This window comes from Oncorhynchus kisutch, linkage group LG5 (genome assembly GCF_002021735.2).
Source record: "Oncorhynchus kisutch isolate 150728-3 linkage group LG5, Okis_V2, whole genome shotgun sequence".
In the NCBI taxonomy this organism is placed as follows: domain Eukaryota; kingdom Metazoa; phylum Chordata; class Actinopteri; order Salmoniformes; family Salmonidae; genus Oncorhynchus; species Oncorhynchus kisutch.
This window is the reverse complement of record NC_034178.2, coordinates 19,608,617-19,627,856: the sequence shown is the minus strand read 5'-3', so window position 1 is coordinate 19,627,856 and position 19,240 is coordinate 19,608,617. Positions and strand designations below refer to the sequence as shown.

At 43.1% G+C, this 19,240-nt stretch overlaps 1 protein-coding gene across 2 annotated transcripts in view; it reads left to right on the top strand.

The window, feature by feature from the left end:
• LOC109875757 (zinc finger protein OZF-like) overlaps nucleotides 1-14,985 on the top strand; it is a 29,429-nt gene extending 14,444 nt beyond the window's left edge. Inside the window, exons 1-2 of one of the 2 annotated variants that reach the window (XM_031824629.1) lie at nucleotides 10,232-10,901; nucleotides 13,404-14,985. In XM_031824629.1, the coding sequence (XP_031680489.1) occupies nucleotides 10,562-10,901; nucleotides 13,404-14,437 (1,374 nt within the window). In that variant the 5' untranslated portion in view covers nucleotides 10,232-10,561 and the 3' untranslated portion in view covers nucleotides 14,438-14,985. Of the gene's footprint in view, nucleotides 1-10,231; nucleotides 10,902-13,403 lie in introns of those variants that run through there. The other variant, XM_031824628.1, reaches the window with a different exon arrangement.
• Nucleotides 14,986-19,240: the final 4,255 nt, after the last annotated feature.

Sequence of the window (19,240 nt, the reverse complement as noted above, 5' to 3'; positions counted from 1 at the left end):
TTTTACCAGGCAAGTCAGTTAAGAACAAATACTTATTTTCAATGACGGCCTAGGAACAGTGGGTTAACTGCCTGTTCAGGGGCAGAACGACAGATTTGTACCTTGTCAGCTCGGGGGTTTGAACTCACAACCTTCCGGTTAATAATCACACGCCCCCTAAACGACCAGTTGGAACAACGAGGAAGAGTTGGGTTGTGTGTTAAAAATGCACCGCTCCTTTTAAATACATAATTATTAATTAAAGTCACACCCTGGCACACCCACCGAACGTGGCAAACGTATCTCAAAGTCTGTTCAAGAACGTACAATAACGTTTTGGCAAACCGTGTCGTTCAGCACAAACCGTTCCACAACGTAGCAAACGTTCGGGCGACCTGAATGCATCGCTGAAAGACGCTAACAGAGACAAATATTAATGTGGTGTCTTTTTGTTGGCACTAACTCTGCCATGGTTCGTTGGACAAAGCCTATGGTGAAATGAATCGGTTTTTTTTGTTGGGTTTTTGGATAAACACGGAAAATAAGGTCTGTGGTAAACACAGGTTTAGGATATCGGATACGTTCTATGAGACTCTATAACGTCACTTTTTGTGAATTCTGAAGCATTTATGTAATGAAAACAAGCACATCAATCAAATCAAATGGTCTTTGTCATGTACCCATATTTAGCGGGTGTTATCGCAGGTGCAGCGAAATGCTTACGTCATAGATCCAACAGTCAGTGCAGTAAAACGTAACAAAACAAAACACACAAAACCAAAATAAATGTTTAATATATATATATATATATCAGATTGGGCAATGTCAGACTTTGGAATATATATACATTATACATTGAACAATAATAAACGCAACATGCTACAATTTCAAATACTTTACTAAGTTACAGTTCATAGAAGGAAATTTGTAAATTAAAATACATTCATTAGGCCCTAATCTATGGATTTCACATGGCTGGGCAGGGGCGTAGCAATAGGTGGGCCTGGGAGGGCATATGCCCACCCACTGGGGAGTCAGGTCTAACCAATGAAAATGAAATACTCCTCCGTTTCAACAGCTGTACTGGTCTCAGACGATCCCGGAGATGAAGAAGCCGAATGTGGAGGTCCTGGGCTAGCGTGGTTACACATGGTCTGCTGTTGTGAGGCCGGTTAGACGTACTGCCAATGACGTTGGAGGCGTCTGAAATTACGTTGGAGGCGGCTTATGGTTGAGAAATTAACATTGAATTCTCTGGCAACAGCTCTAGTGGACATTCTTGCAGTCAGCATGCCAATTGCACGCTCCCTCAAAACTTCTGTGGCATTGTGTTGTGTGACAAAACTGCACATTTTAGAGTGGTCTTTTATTGTCCCCAGCACAAGGTGCACCTGTATAGTGATCATGCTGTTTAATCAGCTTCTTGATATGCCACACCTGTCAGGTGGATGGATTGTCTTGGCAAAGGAGAAATGCTCACTAACAGGGATATAAACAAATGTGTTCCCAACATTTGAGATAATTAAGCTTTTTGTGTGTATGGAAATATTCTGGGATCTTTAATTTCAACAGTTAACTCTTAATGAGCCGCCCATTTTTTTTCAATTTTTGCCTAACTGCCTGTAGCTCAGGACCTGAAGCAAGGATATACATATTATTGATACCTTTTGAAAGGAAACACTTTGAAGTTTGTGGAAATGTGAAATTATTAATGTAGGAGAATATAACACATTCGATCTGGTAAATGATAATACAAAGAAAAAAACATTTAAAACATGTTTTTATATTTTTATAGCATCATCTTTGAAATGCAGAAGAAAGGCCATAATGTATTATTTTAAAGTTCCTCAAACAATAGCGTGGTATTCTTTCACTGTAATAGCTACTCTAAATTAGACAGTGCAGTTAGATGAACAATAATGTAAGCTTTCTGCCAATATCATATATGTCTATGTCCTGGGAAATGTTCTTGTTAATCCTAATTACACATTACCTCACCCGTCCCGTGGATGGGACACCGATCTGTGGAGATCCTTAAGAGGTTTTAATTAATGGGATGGCCATTTGACACGTTACCAAGTTTGGCTTAGGGATGGCCATTTGACACATTACCAGCTTGGCTTAGGGATGGCCATTTGACACGTTAAGTATTCAGACCCCTTGACTTACTACCCAATGGAACTAGTTACTGCAGCCAGTAAATCCCCTGGGAAGTCCTAGGGCCCGATGGAACCTCCCACACTGTACTGGGACTGACCCCATTTAGTGGACTACACTGTACTAGGACTGACCCCATTTAGTGGACTACACTGTACTAGGACTGACCCCATTTAGTGGACTACACTGTACTAGGACTGACCCCATTTAGTGGACTACACTACACTAGGACTGACCCCATTTAGTAGACTGTACTAGGACTGACCCCATTTAGTGGACTACACTATACTAGAACTGACCCCAATTTAGTAGACTGTACTAGGACTGACCCCATTTAGTAGACTGTACTAGGACTGACCCCATTTAGTGGACTGCACTATACTAGGACTGACCCCATTTAGTAGACTGTACTAGGACTGACCCCATTTAGTGGACTACACTGTACTAGGACTGATCCCAATTTAGTGGACTGTACTAGGACTGACCCCATATAGTGGACTGTAATAGGACTGACCCCATTTAGTGGACTACACTGTACTAGGACTGACCCCATTTAGTGGACTGTACTGTACTAGGACCGACCCCATTTAGTGGACTGTACTAGGACTGACCCCATTTAGTAGACTGTACTAGGACTGACCACATTTAGTGGACTACACTGTACTAGGACTGACCCCATTTAGTGGACTACACTGTACTAGGACTGACCCCATTTAGTAGACTGTACTAGGACTGACCCCATTTAGTGGACTACACTGTACTAGGACTGACACCATTTAGTAGACTGTACTAGGACTGACCCCATTTAGTGGACTACACTGTACTAGGACTGATCCCAATTTAGTGGACTGTACTAGGACTGACCCCATTTAGTGCACTGTAATAGGACTGACCCCATTTAGTGGACTACACTGTACTAGGACTGACCACATATAGTGGACTGGACTGTACTAGGACTGACCCCATTTAGTGGACTACACTGTACTAGGACTGACCCCATTTAGTGGACTGTACTGTACTAGGACCGACCCCATTTAGTGGACTGTACTAGGACTGACCCCATTTAGTAGACTGTACTAGGACTGACCACATTTAGTGGACTACACTGTACTAGGACTGACCCCATTTAGTGGACTACACTGTACTAGGACTGACCCCATTTAGTGGACTGTACTAGGACTGACCCCATTTAGTGGACTAGACTGTACTAGGACTGACCCCATTTAGTGGACTGTACTATGACTGACCCAATTTACTGGACTGTACTATGACTGACCCAATTTAGTGGACTGTACTAGGACTGACCCCATTTAGTAGACTACAATGTACTAGGACTGACCCCATTTAGTGGACAGTAATAGGACTGACCCCATTTAGTGGACTACACTGTACTAGGACTGACCCCATTTAGTGGACTACACTATACTAGGACTGGCCCCATTTAGTAGACTGTACTATGACTGACCCCATTTAGTGGACTACACTGTACTAGGACTGACACCATTTAGTAGACTGTACTAGGACTGACCACATTTAGTTGACTACACTGTACTAGGACTGACCCCATTTAGTGGACTACTCTGTACTAGGACTGACCCCATTTAGTGGACTGTACTACGACCGACCCAATTTAGTGGACTGTACTAGGACTGACCCCATTTAGTAGACTACACTGTACTAGGACTGACCCCATTTAGTGGACTGTAATAGGGCTGACCCCATTTAGTGGACTACACTGTACTAGGACTGACCCCATATAGTGGACTGGACTGTACTAGGACTGACCCCATTTAGTGGACTACACCATACTAGGACTGACCCCATTTAGTAGACTGTACTAGGACTGACCCCATTTAGTGGACTACACTGTACTAGGACTGACACCATTTAGTAGACTGTAATAGGACTGACCACATTTAGTGGACTACACTGTACTAGGACTGACCCCATTTAGTGGACTACTCTGTACTAGGACTGACCCCATTTAGTGGACTGTACTATGACCGACCCAATTTAGTGGACTGTACTAGGACTGACCCCATTTAGTAGACTACACTGTACTAGGACTGCCCCCATATAGTGGACTGGACTGTACTAGGACTGACCCCATTTAGTGGACTACACTGTACTAGGACTGACCCCATTTAGTGGACTGTACTGTACTAGGACCGACCCCATTTAGTGGACTGTACTAGGACTGACCCCATTTAGCGGACTACACTGTACTAGGACTGACCCCATTTAGTGGACTGTACTGTACTAGGACCGACCCCATTTAGTGGACTGTACTAGGACTGACCCCATTTAGTGGACTACACTGTACTAGGACTGACACCATGATGAAGGAATTTGTTTCCAATATGTTCATTAACCAATTTAATTATACAAAGCAAACACTCTGTCCGTTTCTAAGAATTTGTAAGATCCTTATTTGCATAAAATAGACATCGACCCGACATCAATAGCGTTTATTCTCTGAGATCTCTGACGTGCATATACAAAACCGTTCTTTTTACCCCTTCTATTACTAACGCACATACATACACACTAATCTGGATTATCTCCTGAAGCCTTTTACCACAGTTTATTACCATTTAGCTGACAGTTCCACCCCCCCTCCCCATATACCAAAAACCTGGAGGACCTCTCCCTGTCCTATCTTATCTTCACAGAGTTATCGCTGGGTCGGTTCAAGCATAGTTTAATGATCCACTTAGTTTGCTTTAGGCACACAGACCTTCCTTTCTACCCCCTACATGCTACCTAACAAATAATCCTAATGGTTAAGTGTCTGGGTAGAATGATTTAATCATTTATCTTAACCCTTGATAAATAATTCTAACAGGAAACCACTAGTTATGGATGTAGTGTATCTGGTAATCAGGAAACCACTAGTTATGGATGTAGTATATCTGGTAATGAGGAAACTACTAGTTATGGATGTAGTATATCTTGTTGTAGAAACTCCTCCCTGATAATGAGGAAACCGCTAGTTATGGATGTAGTATATCTTGTTGTAGAAACTCCTCCCTGATAATGAGGAAACCGCTAGTTATGGATGTAGTATATCTTGTTGTAGAAACTCCTCCCTGCTAATTAGGAAACCAGACACTTCAGAACAAACTTCCTTTAGATGTTTTGGGGGAAACAATGTTACTATGGTTACTTTTGTTCCATGTTGTAAATGTTATCCAATGTGTTACTATGGTTACTGTTGTTCCATGTTGTGAATGTTATCCAATGTGTTACTATGGGTTATAGCAGTATGGCCTAATAATTTGACATAAATTAACTTGTTAATTTTTTTGGTTGATACTTCAAGGAGTCTTACAATTCAAAATCAGAAAGCCAAATGATCATTGGTATAAAACAGTACTATACTGGGGAGGCCCTTCATGACCCCCATGACTGTGACCCCAACCAACCTCACTACTCACTGGACCCTTTTGATCACTCGACTAAGCATGCCTCTCCTTAATGTCAATATGCCTTGTCCATTGCTGTTCTGGTTAATGTTTATTGGCTTATTTCATTGTAGATCCTCTAGTCCTGCTCACTATACCTTATCCAACCTATTAGTTCCACCACCCACACATGCGATGACATCTCCTGGTTTCAATGATGTTTCTAGAGACAATATCTCTCATCACTCAATAACTAGGTTTACTTCCAATGTATTTACATCCTACCATACCTTTGTCTGTAAATTATACCTTGAATCTATTTTATCACCCCCAGAAACCTCATTTTACTCTCTGTTCCAGACGTTCGAGACAACCAGTTCTCATTTATTTTATCCGTACCCTTATCCTACTCCTCACTTTTCCTCTGGTGATGTAGAGGTGAATCCAGGCACTGCAGTGCCTAGCCCCACTCCTATCCCCCAGGCGCTCTCTTTTGATGACTTCTGTAACCGTAATAGCCTTGGTTTCATGCATGTTAACATTAGAAGCCTTGTTTTATTCACTGCTTTAGCACACTCTGCCAACCCGGATGTTCTAGCTGTATCTGAATCCAAAAATTCTGAAATTTTCATCCCTAACTACAACATTTTCAGACAAGATAGAACTGCCAAAGGGGGCGCTGTTGCAATCTACTGCAAAGATAGCCTGCAGAGTTTTGTCCTACTATCCAGGTCTGTACCCAAACAATTTGAACTTCTACTTTTAAAAATCCACCTCTGTAAAAACAAGTCTCTCACCGTTGCCGCCTGCTATAGACCACCCTCTGCCCCCAGCTGTGCTCTGTATACCATATGTGAACTGATTGCCCCCCATCTATCTTCAGAGCCCGTGCTGCTAGGCAACCTAACCTGAACATGTTTAACACCCCAGCCATCCTACAATCTAAGCTTGATGCCCTCAATCTCACACGATCACTGCCTCATTGCCTGCATCCGTAATGCGTCAGCGGTCAAACGACCTCCACTCATCACTGTCAAACTCTCCCTGAAACACTTCAGCGAGCAGGCCTTTCTAATCGACCTGGCCGGGGTATCCTGGAAGGATATTGATCTCATCCCGTCAGTAGAGGATGCCTGGTTATTTAAAAAAAAGCCTTCCTAACCATCTTAAATAAGCATGCCCCATTCAAGACATTTAGAACCAGGAACAGATATAGCCCTTGGTTCTCCCCAGACCTGACTGCCCTTAACCAACACAAAAACATCCTATGGCGTTCTGCATTAGCATCGAACAGCCCCCGTGATATGCAGCTTTTCAGGGAACCTAGAAACCATTATACACAGGCTGTTAGAAAAGCCAAGGCTAGCTTTTTCAAGCAGAAATTTGCTTCCTGCAACACTAACTCAAAAAAGTTCTGGGACACTGTAAAGTTCATGGAAAATAAGAACACCTCCTCCCAGCTGCCCACTGCACTGAAGATAGGAAACACTGTCACCACTGATAAATCCACTATAATTGAGCATTTCAATAAGCATTTTTCTATGGCTGGCCATGCTTTCCACCTGGCTACCCCTACCCCGGTCAACAGCACTGCACCCCCACAGCAACTCGCCCAAGCCTTCCTCATTTCTCCTTCTCCCAAATCCAGTCAGCTGATGTTCTTAAAGAGCTGCAAAATCTGGACACCTACAAATCAGCCGGGCTAGACAATCTGGACCCTTTCTTTCTAAAATGATATGCTGAAATTGTTGCCACCCCTATTACTAGCCTGTTCAACCTCTCTTTCGTGTCATCTGAGATTCCCAAAGATTGGAAAGCAGCTGCGGTCATCCCCCTCTTCAAAGGGGGGAACACTCTTGACCCAAACTGCTACAGACCTATATCTATCCTACCCTGCCTTTCTAAGGTCTTCAAAAGCCAAGTCAACAAACAGATTACCGACCATTTCGAATCTCACCATACCCTCTCTGCTATGCAATCTGGTTTCAGAGCTGGTCATGGGTGCACCTCAGCCACGCTCAAGGTCCTAAACGATATCTTAACCGCCATCGATAAGAAACATTACTGTGCAGCCGTATTTATTGATGTGGCCAAGGCTTTAGACTCTGTCAATCACCACATCCTCATCGGCAGACTCGAGCGCCTTGGTTTCTCAAATGATTGCCTCGCCTGGTTCACCAACTACTTCTCTGATAGAATTCAGTGTGTCAAATCGGAGGGTCTGCTGTCCGGAGCTCTGGCAGTCTCTATGGGGGTGCCACAGGGTTCAATTCTTGGACCGACCCTCTTCTCTGTATACATCAATTATGTCGCTCTTGCTGCTGGTGAGTCTCTGATCCACCTCTACGCAGACGACACCATTCTGTAAACTTGTTAGAGGAATTAAATTCCTATATGTTTATTACCCAATTCAATTAATACACTCAGCCCATTTCTAAGGATTTGTAAGAAACGTATTTGCATAAAATGGGCAGAGACCAGTCTCAAAATCAAGCACTGGCGTTTATTCTCGAGAGTACTGAACATGATACAATTTACAACAGGTTATAAACTGAAAATTGACATCATCAGGTTTCAAACTGTCCCGTCCCTCCTCCACTCCGGTACAATGGCTGTATAGTTCTCAAGCCTTCCTACATCCTCCTCCACCAGTTTAGATCATTTATGACTAGGCCAAGGCCCCCCTGTGTAGATAAGCGTTCTAGCCAGTCTGACGATAAGTTCATTCGTTTCTACCAAGGAACAGAAAGTCTTTGTTCTAATTCTTGATTATAATTACACACATTATATTCAGTACTAGGATTAAAAGAAAATTCATACATCTATACAGTAACATAATAGTATTCTGATTAGTCCGTCCTGATTTCTACATTACTATACTGGGGAAGCCCTTCATATTGGAGGGTGTTTCTACAGTACTATACTGGGGAAGCCCTTTATGAGGGAGGGTGTTTCTACAGTACTATACTGGGGAAGCCCTTCATGTTGGAGGGTGTTTCTACAGTACTATACTGGGGAAGCCCTTCATGATGGAGGGTGTTTCTACAGTACTATACTGGGGAAGCCTTTCATGTTGGAGGGTGTTTCTACAGTACTGTACTGGGGAAGCCCTTCATGTTGGAGGGTGTTTCTACAGTACTATACTGGGGAAGCCCTTCATGATGGAGGGTGTTTCTACAGTTCTATACTGGGGAAGCCCTTCATGTTGGAGGGTGTTTCTAAAGTTCTATACTGGGGAAGCCCTTCATGATGGAGGGTGTTTCTACAGTACTATACTGGGGAAGCCCTTCATGTTGGAGGGTGTTTCTACAGTACTGTACTGGGGAAGCCATCTTATTTAAACCTTCTTAAAACAATTCCATATAGCTTAGAAGAACCTCCCCCTCAGACAGAGTTTAACCCATTACAGTCTAAGCCATCTGAAACTTACATTACTCTGAGACTAGTTATCCTGGGATCTAACATTACTCTGAGACTAGTTATCCTGGGATCTAACATTACTCTGAGACTAGTTATCCTGGGATCTTACATCTTACATTACTCAGACTAGTTATCCTGGGGAATAGTTTCAATACCATTGCAAAAAATCTAAACCTGTTTTTGCTTTGGCATCATGGGATATTGGATTGGCATTATGGGGTATTGTGATGGCATTATGGGGTATTGTGTGTAGATTGATGAGGATTTAAAAAATAATAATACATTTTAGAATAAAGGGAAGCACCGATATTACATTTTTGGCCAATATTTTCCTTGCTCCAAAAAACAATACCGATAACCAATATTTAACATTTTAGCTGCCTTTTAAGCGTTCTAGTAAATCAAATCAAATCAAATCAAATTTATTTATATAGCCCTTCGTACATCAGCTGATATCTCAAAGTGCTGTACAGAAACCCAGCCTAAAACCCCAAACAGCAAGCAATGCAGGTGGAGAAGCACAGTGGCTAGGAAAAACTCCCTAGAAAGGCCAATACCTAGGAAGAAACCTAGAGAGGAACCAGGCTATGTGGGGTGGCCAGTCCTCTTCTGGCTGTGCCGGGTGGAGATTATAACAGAACATGGTCAAGATGTTCAATGTTCATAAATGACCAGCATGGTCGAATAATAATAAGGCAGAACAGTTGAAACTAGAGCAGCAGCACAGTCAGGTGGAAGTTGAAACTGGAGCAGCAGCATGGCCAGGTAGACTGTAGTACAGTTAAATAGTTAAACACACACGGACGCAGCGGTCTAAGTCACTGCATCTCAGTGCAAGAGGCGTCACTACAGTCCCTGGTTCGAATACAGGCTGTATCACATCCGGCTGTGATTGGGAGTCCCACAGTAGCTTTCTGTTATTGGTGTAGAGAGGACGACAAAGGAGAGGGATCCCACAGTAGTTGTATGTTATTGGTGTAGAGAGGACGACAAAGGAGAGGGATCCCACAGTAGTTGTCTGTTATTGGTATAGAAGGGACGACAAAGGAGAGGGATCCCACAGTAGTTGTCTGTTATTGGTGTAGAAAGGACGACAAAAGAGAGGGATCCCACATGTGGATAGGTAGATACAAATGATCATTATTACTAGAAAATATTCATTTAAAATCCAGGAATTTTACAACTTTAGCTCTCTAGGTCAAGCCAGTAGACTACAGTATGTTGTATCCAAGTGGTTGTAACTCTCTAGGTCATGCCAGTAGGCTACAGTAGGTTGTATCTCTCTAGGTCATGCCAGTCAGCAGATGGCGATGTGTGAATTTAAGGCAATGCTGTTAGTGTGACGTATAATCTAGTGGACGGAACGCTTCTTTCAACAGCAACAACAGTTCGTCAGCCACCTCGGTAGCTTGCTAGACAAAATAGCCGAAACAATAAAGCTCTTTAGACGCTTTCGTTGATATTAGCCACTGTGTTTTAAAACCTACTTCTGTGGTCTAGTTAGTTATCGGATTGAATTCTATATTAATGGTGTTGTTGTTATTATTCAGCTAGCGGGCTGGTTAAGTTAGCATTAGCCTAGCTAGGTAACATCTCCAACCATGAGGTTACTAAGCTACTCTCCTTCTGCTAAAGAAGAGGTCTGCTGGACGGAGGAAGACGTTATCGTGAAAAGGGAGGAGGAAGATGAGACTGTTTCAATACAAAAACAAGTAGAGGGTGAGGCTGTTACCGTGAAGGAAGAAGTGAACGACGTTACAGTGAAGGAAGAGAAAGAGGATGATGCTGTTTTTGGAGTGAAAGAGGGGGAGGGGGAGATGACTGTCACATCGAAAAAGGAGAAGGAAGAAGAGGAGGGAACTGGATATCTGCGCCTGGTTTCCCAAATGCATCTTAAGGCATCCAATAGTTCTAACGATGAACGGGCCCTGATTAACACTAGTAAGTACTGTCTTAAAAGCAGAGGCACAAACTCTGCAGTTGTTGAACTGATGCTTGGTGTTAAAGCGGAAATATGCAATTACTACGTCACTATTTTGGCTTTTAAATTATTTATTTATAGCCATTGATTCTTGAAGAATATAACGCATGCCTCATGAGCTTAGTTCAACTGTTGTACCCCATCAGAACCCCAAGTAAGCTTTTTTTACTCCGATGTTTAGAAACAATGTAAACCAACACTGTATCACCTCAACATGGTTAAAACTATAATGTTGATATCATGGATGGTCAGTCCTTGCATCCATAGGTCTATCTATGAATTTGAGAGAAGTTACATTTCCCATCATCTTATTACCAAAACAGTGGTGGAATTACAGCTTTGTTATTGTTTGAACTGCAGATTGGTTGATTGATTGTGGCCTTTTTTAAAGGGACAACCTAGGTTTTAAAAAGCAACTAAATGGCTGCCCAGAGACTTCGTTTGGTAAACAGCTGAGGGATGAGGGCTGGAGAAAACACAAATGCCGAATGGTGAAAGGGCGAGAGCTGGAAATATTTTACGAAAATACTTTAAGGAACTATTGTCTTTCACAATTGATTTCGATCAGACTTTGTTTTCTTGATGTTTGAGGTGAAGAAAACATTATTTTGAGAAGCAGCTCCACAACTCATTAGTTGGCCAGATTTATAGGCCTACATTTGCATGCAGGCCAGGTAGACTAATCCTACTTCCTAGGTCTATATCCGCAATCAGTTGTGTATCCTTACTCAACATTGACAGGAGTGTTTCAAATGAAAGACAATTTAATAAATTGACAAAACTGACGTATCTTGCGGGGTAAGGTCTGGGTGGTCTGCCAGTTTAATTTAGTATCCGTTTGGGTCAGCTAGGTATAAAAACTCTGGGAGCAGTAGTTATAGTCAGAATGTTAAGCACAAGTCATATGATGAACTTCAACTTAAATACTGGATCTTGCTGTCGGACAATTTTGACAGTCAAATTACAAACATCACGACATGCAACAACAAGCAAAGTGCTTCTTCGTTCATTACACCGGTAAAGACAGTTATGCCGTGCTCCACGTTGGTTCCAACATCCCTAACATATTGATGTTTATAATGTGTTATTGTCTGCTTGATTTACAGTAGGGTCTGCTTGATTTACAGTAGGGTCCCATTAGTCTGTTTGGACACTGAGATACTTTGCTCATCATGTGTAGAGAACTGTTCCTTGATGGATAGGCTATTGTACAGCACACAGAGCTATTTTCCTTTATTCAGGACATTTAGAATGACAGCACATTATAGAGTAGCCTGGTGGGATTATTCACAAAATTATCTGGTGATCAGGTTATGAAATGTCATGACAAAGACATTTTATTTTCCATGTTTCACCTGAAATATTAAATGATTTATAGTTCTAGGTCTATGTTATTGTTAGGTGAAGTTATGGGTCTTACAGTAGGTCTATGGTGTTGTTAGGTGAAGTTATGGGTCCTACAGTAGGTCTATGTTGTTAGTTAGGGGTCCTACAGTAGGTCTATGTTGTTAGTTATGGGTCCTACAGCAGGGCTATGTTGTTGTTAGGTGAAGTTATGGGCCAATTTGTTAATGTACAAACCTTCATTGTCAGGCTGATGGCAAACTAGCCAAAGAGCATTTTACTTGTTGAAGTGGTTCTTAAATAGTAGTCCATTTTTGACAATAACACAAACAACAACACAAACATTATATTAATCAGGACATTCAAAAGAGCCTTACAGTAGTGTGAAATGCACTCTAACCTGAAATGGAGGCTATGAGAACTCCCCTGAGTTTTCCCCCACGGTGGTGAATTAGTGAATAGACACAGAGCTTAATGTGAGTTTCCTTGAGTAGCACTCCTGATCTTGCGCTGTAATATTCAGAATACATTATGAAAAACTAAAATCTTCGCCCACCATTTTTGCTCCATGCAGATATACTACATCCATAACTAGTGGTTTCCTCATTACCAGATATACTACATCCATAACTAGTGGTTTCCTCATTACCAGATATACTACATCCATAACTAGTGGTTTCCTCATTACCAGATATACTACATCCATAACTAGTGGTTTCCTCATTACCAGATATACTACATCCATAACTAGTGGTTTCCTCATTACCAGATATTCTTCATCCATAACTATCGGTTTCCTCATTAGCAAGGAGGTGTTTCTGCAATCAAATTGTGTGCGCATCGCCCTTGCGCTGCAATTTTATTAAACACAGAAAGGCGCCTATATTGGAGACAAAAAGTTGTGTGGCACACTGCTTAGGATTTCAACAACTTTAATAACTTATTTCTAGCCTACAATCATCTATGTTACTACTGTGAAAACAAGACAATTGTCATATAATTTAACTGGCGTCAATTGCTGTTCAACTTCATGGGTATCACCTTTTACCTCAAATAAACAGTGGATTTCTGCTGTTGTGGGCCTTTTAACCATCTGTCTGACGTTGTCATTCACACAGGAGAGAGATGTGACTATCGTGGATCCTCTGGGGATGCTGATGAGGCAGAGAAGAGTCTCTCCACATCAGAACTCCTCAAGAAACATCAGCAGAGACCCACAGGGAAGAAATCTCATTGCTGCTCTGACTGTGGGAAACGTTGCAAATCTTTATCAGAACTTAAAATACACCAGCGAGTACATACAGGAGAGAAACCTTATAGCTGTGATCAATGTGGGAAGAGTTTTACTCAGTCAAGCTCCCTGAAATCACACCATAGAACACACACTGGAGAGAAACCTTTTGTCTGTTATCAATGTGGGAGGAGTTTTACTCAGCTAGGCAACCTGATAGGACACCAGCGGGGACATACAGGTGAGAAACCTTATAGCTGTGATCAATGTGGGAAGAGTTTTACTACATCTAGCTATCTAACTATACACCAGAGAACACACACCGGACAGAAACCTTATGGCTGTGATCAATGTGGGAAGAGTTTTACTCAGCTGAGCAGCCTGATAGTACACCGGCGGGGACACACAGGAGAGAAACCTTATAGCTGTGATCAATGTGTGAACAGTTTTACCTCATCTAGCTATCTAACTATACACCAGAGAACACACACTGGAGAAAAACCTTATTGCTGTGATAAATGTGGGAAGAGTTTTACTCAGCAAAACGGCTTGATATCACATCAGAGAACACACACAGGAGAGAAACATAGCTGTGATCAATGTGGGAAGAGTTTTACTACATCTAGCTATCTAACTATACACCAGAGAATACACACAGGAGATAAATCTCATGGCTGTGATCACTGTGGGAAGAGTTTTATTCGGCTACAAACCCTGAAATCACACGAGAGAATACACACTGGAGAGAAACCTTATAGCTGTAATCAATGTGGGAAGAGTTTTACTCAGCAAAACGGCTTGATATCACACCAGAGAACACACACAGGAGAGAAACCTTATAGCTGTGATCAATGTGGGAAGAGATACTCTGATAAAAGATCTCTGATTAAACATCATAAAATACATGAAATTGTTTCATGATATCAATGAAATGATGTCACATTGTAGAATGTTTTAACATTGTAGGAGTATTTTAATGATGTCACAATGTAGAACCCTAAACGTCTGTCCCCCTGTTCAGTTAAATTGATTTTAGCCCCAGGGGAAAAAATCCAGGCTATGAATTGAAATAGTATTATTTATGAGATTTATCAAAAAGTGACAAACAAAAAATGTGTTGTGTTACACTTACCACGTTGATGACCCACTTGGATCAAAATGCAACACTTCAAAATGTTTAGGTTTTCAATATATCCCAAACTGTTTCTGCATATTGATTATTGATTTGGACACGTTAAACCTGTGTTTTGACATTGCACTATTCCCATTTAGCAAAATGTAATTGAAAAGACGTTTGGAAATAAGACTATGCCCAATGTCCAATATATGTTTGGTTGAAAATGAAAGTTGAAAAGATGTCATTTTTTCAATGACTTGAAAACAGTTTAATTTCAATGTACTTGCAGCTTATACACCTATAATCAATTTTTATTAAAAATCTTACATCACCCCAGAATTTCTTGACAACATTCAAGTGCTAATTGTCTTTATTCCACTACTGAAGAAGCATGACTCAAATCACCTCATATTTCAAACATCCAGCCTGACAAAAGATAAGTTTTATTATTCCATGCCTCACCATTAAGTTCATTAATGCCAATACATATTAACAAATGGGTGTACATTTGGTTTTGATATTTCATATTTACAATTATGTAACATTTAGTCATATTTATGCAACCAACTGACAATTTTTGGGTACAATTATATTGACATTGTTGCCCTGCTTTTATAATATCAGGGTTCATTCTCAGATGTGCCAACCCAAATGTACTAGAGCATGACATTGGGGACTGGGCCCCGATCCAACAACATGCCTATCGAGTGAACCCTGAAAAGAGAGAGAAGCTCCGCAGTGAGGTGGAAAGTTACTACGGATATCGCAGGAGTTTCCTTTTGAAATCAGACATGTCCGTGTCAAGGACAACTTGGTTGCTGATTGTCTCGAGTTGGCAGTCAAAAAGATTTGTGTTTTGCATTTAACCAGTGTGTTATCATGGATCACAATTTATTTTGACATGTTTTCCGTGTTGGAGATACATTTTATCTCTTATCCTTTTCAGTATTTTTTAAAAACTGCACGGTTGGTTAGGGGCTCCTAAGTCAGCATTTCACTGTTCGGTCTACCTGTTGTATTCGGCGCATGTGACTAATACAATACAATTTGATTTGAGTTTTGTTCATTCCAAGGGGACGAGAGTTCTAGAAGCTAGTGAGTTTTAGGATTATATAGAAAGAAAAAGGAGAAAATAATCATATGATTGTATATTATTATTTAGAAATGTATGTTTTTTCTTGTTTTTAATTGTTGACAGCAAGTTGTTTTCTGTTGGTGGTATGAAAACTTGTCCAACAAAATTATAGGATATATTTGTCTTAAGGGGGAAGGTGTTGCAGGCTTCCATTTATGTTTTGAGGTTGGACTTTAGCACGTATAGCTTTTAGCACGTATAGCTCGTTAGCACTGATTGGTGTCACCTCATTAGTCAGTATGTGTTACACCTGTGCTGGCTTGTCCATCTCGTTAGTGGGAAGGTGTTTCACCTGAGCTGGTCCAGGTTCTATTTAAAAGTGTCTGGCCCAGTGCTCCAGTGGTCTTGATAGATGTGGAGAGTCAACACCTTTAGATGCTCCACCTTTTTGGTTTATTTGCTTCCTGTTTATAAGTTTGAGGTGGTGGGACGGGTGCGCCATCGTCCGTGAGGAGATGGCGCAAAGTACATCTGGACCGTCGGTTCCGGGGATTGGACTGGCCAACACGGTGCGCTTTTCTTGGCGGGGAAAAGAGATGGAGCCTTGGGGGAGAGAAACCTTCGGGAGGAACATCCTAATGGGGCACCTAAAATTGAAGGTTAAAGATGTTCTATGCCTTCAGGGGAACCCAATGGAGAAGGGGTTTGATGTAACCCTATATTTGGAAGAAAAACACAATGAGATTATGAAGACTGTGACGGAAGGGAAAGAAGAAGGTCCCCTGTGTTATTACACGGTGACCAGCCTGGCAAGAAACAACTTCAGGGTGGTCATCGTAACCATGTACAATCCGCACGTGAAGGACGAAGAAGTGAGGGCCTTTCTGGGGAGGTACATGGACAATGTCTCCTCAGCGAGGTACCTCAGGGACTCCCTGGGTTTCTAGAATGGGAAGAGAGGCTTCACTAAGGGAGTCCCCGAAGAGTGTGGATGGCTACCTCCATCCTCCGGCAATGTTCTCCCTGGGGGCTGACAGGGGAACCCTATACTATGCACGTCAGCCCCCGTTCTGCAGGCGTTGTATGGCCTACGGCCATACCCTGGCCTCGTGCAGTAACAAGAAATGTTGTTTTTGTGGGTCGGAAGAGCACGAGGCCGGGGAGTGTGACGAGCCCAAGGCTTGCCACGGGTGTGGCTCCAGAGAACACCTGTGGCGTGATTGCCCGGATCGTCACAGGTCATACGCGTCTGCAGCTGGGGGGGGAGCGGGGGATAGGGGGAGGAAAGAAAGGACGCGTGCGGATTGTACGGATGGCACAGGGGAAAAGAAGGCAAGAGAAGAGGATGGAAAGAAGGAAGAAATGAGAAGAAAGAGGCGGGAAGAAGGAAAGAGTGGAAAAAAAGAGGAGAAGGAAAAGAAGGCAGAAGAACGTAAAGGAGCGGTGAAGGGGACAGTGGTGCGAGAAGGAGTGGAAGAGGGGACAGTGACGGAGGGAGGAGTGGAGGTGGGAGGGGGGGGTGATGGGGGGGGGGAAGGAGTGAGGGGACAGCCTGCCAGGCTTCCTCGAGGTCGAAATGAGGGATTTGGTGGAGGAGTTAGCGGGGATGGGACGTTGTGTCTCCCCGCTACCTCCTTCACCAAAGAAGAAAGGGATGAAGAGGGGGAGCTTGGCAGGAAGTGAGAGGGAGGGGGGGTGGAGGGGGAGGGGGGGGGCTAAGAGAGTTGGGGGGGGGGGGGTAATTTGTCCTCCCGGTTTGCCTCAGCCCCTTGCATTTTAGTGGATGACTCCAGTGAGGGGTCGGTGGGCTGTTTGCTAGAGGGATCCCAACTCCTGTTTGAGGAGATGGGGTCCCCTACATGCAGCCCCGAGGCAAACAGGGAGGGGGGGATGGTGGGTGGGGAGGGAGGACTCAACACACTGCCTGGGTCATGGGTTGGGACGGAGGACGGGGGGGGCGTCAGGAGAGGAGAGGACGTCCCCGCCGGTGGAGATGGACCAGGGGAGCATCGGGTGAGTCTCCTGTTTTTGGTTTTTTTAAATATTTTTTTTATTTGTTGTTAATAATTAAATGAATAGTTCTGTTTCTTTTTTTAGTCTAAATGTTAGGGGGTTAAGGAATAATGTTAAAAGGAGGGCGGTTTTTTGTTATTTAGAGGGTGTGGGGTTTGATTTCTGTTTTTTACAGGAGGTTCACCTGAGGGATGGTGGGGATGTGTGTAGATTTAAGAGGGAGTGGGATAAGGGGGAATCTTTTTGGGGCATAGGAGGGGTGCACTCAACAGGAGTAGGGATTTTGTGTGGGCATAGAGAGGTTAAAATAGAGAACACTTTTGTAATAATGCAGGGTAGAGTTTTGGGGATAGATGTTAAGTTTAGAGAAGCTAGATATAGGTTAATTGGGGTGTATGGGCCAGAGGTGGCGGCAGACAGGAGGGAGATGGTGGACTGTCTGGCGCCCCTGTGTGTTACAAACAGGCACTTGGTGATAGGAGGAGACTTTAATATAGATTTAGGGGTAGGCGGTGATGGCAGTGCAGGTGCCATCTCTGGGCTAATGGCTTGCCATGGTCTGGTTGATGGTGGCCTGGTCAGGGTGACAACTGATAATTTCCAAGGTTTATTTAAGGAAAGGGAAATAGATGTAGAGCAGGGAAACGTGTTTTTAGAACACTTGTCCCGGCGGTTGCCAGAGGACATTAGAGACGTGATGGAAGCCCAGATCTCACTAGAAGAGGTTGAGAGCGCTCTTAGGAGGATGGGAAAAGGGAAGGTGCCTGGGATGGATGGGCTACCGGCTGAGTTTTACCTCAAGTTTTGGGGTATACTTGGACCAGTGGTTCTCGAAGTCTTGAAGGCCATCCTTGAGACGGGGGTCCCAGGGGGATCAATGGCTGTTGGTGTGCTGTCACTTCTTTATAAGAAGGGGGAAGCAACTGACCTTGGCAACTGGCGGCCATTGACCATGCTGTACGTAGATTACAAGATTCTTGCAAAGGTTTTAGCAGACCGGTTGCGCACAGCCCTTCCCTACGTCGTCCACGAGGATCAGACGTGCGGGGTAGAGGGCCGCTCTATAAGATGGAACCTACAGTTGATCAGGGATTCCATCGCTTGGGTTGAAGATAGAGGGCTGCCTTTAATGGTAGCAGCGCTAGATCAGGCGAAAGCTTTTGATCGCGTGAATAGATATTTTCTATTCAGGGTGTTAGGTAGATTAGGATTTGGGGAGAAGTTTATAGGATGGATCCGTACTTTACATGTCGGAGCGGGGTGTCGAGTTAGTGTAAATAGTCACTTAGGTGACGTTTTTGACCTCTCGTCTGGGGTCAGGCAGGGATGCCCACTCTCGGTTCTCCTCTTCGTTCTGTACATGGAGCCTCTGGGGGCTGCCATTAGGGCAGACACAGGGGTGGAAGGCTTGTTGATCCCTGGAAGCGGTGGGCTGCGTGTTAAGATGACGCAGTACGCCGACGACACTTCCTTGCTGTTGTGCAAGGACTCGTGCCTGACAAGGTCCCTTGCCATCTTT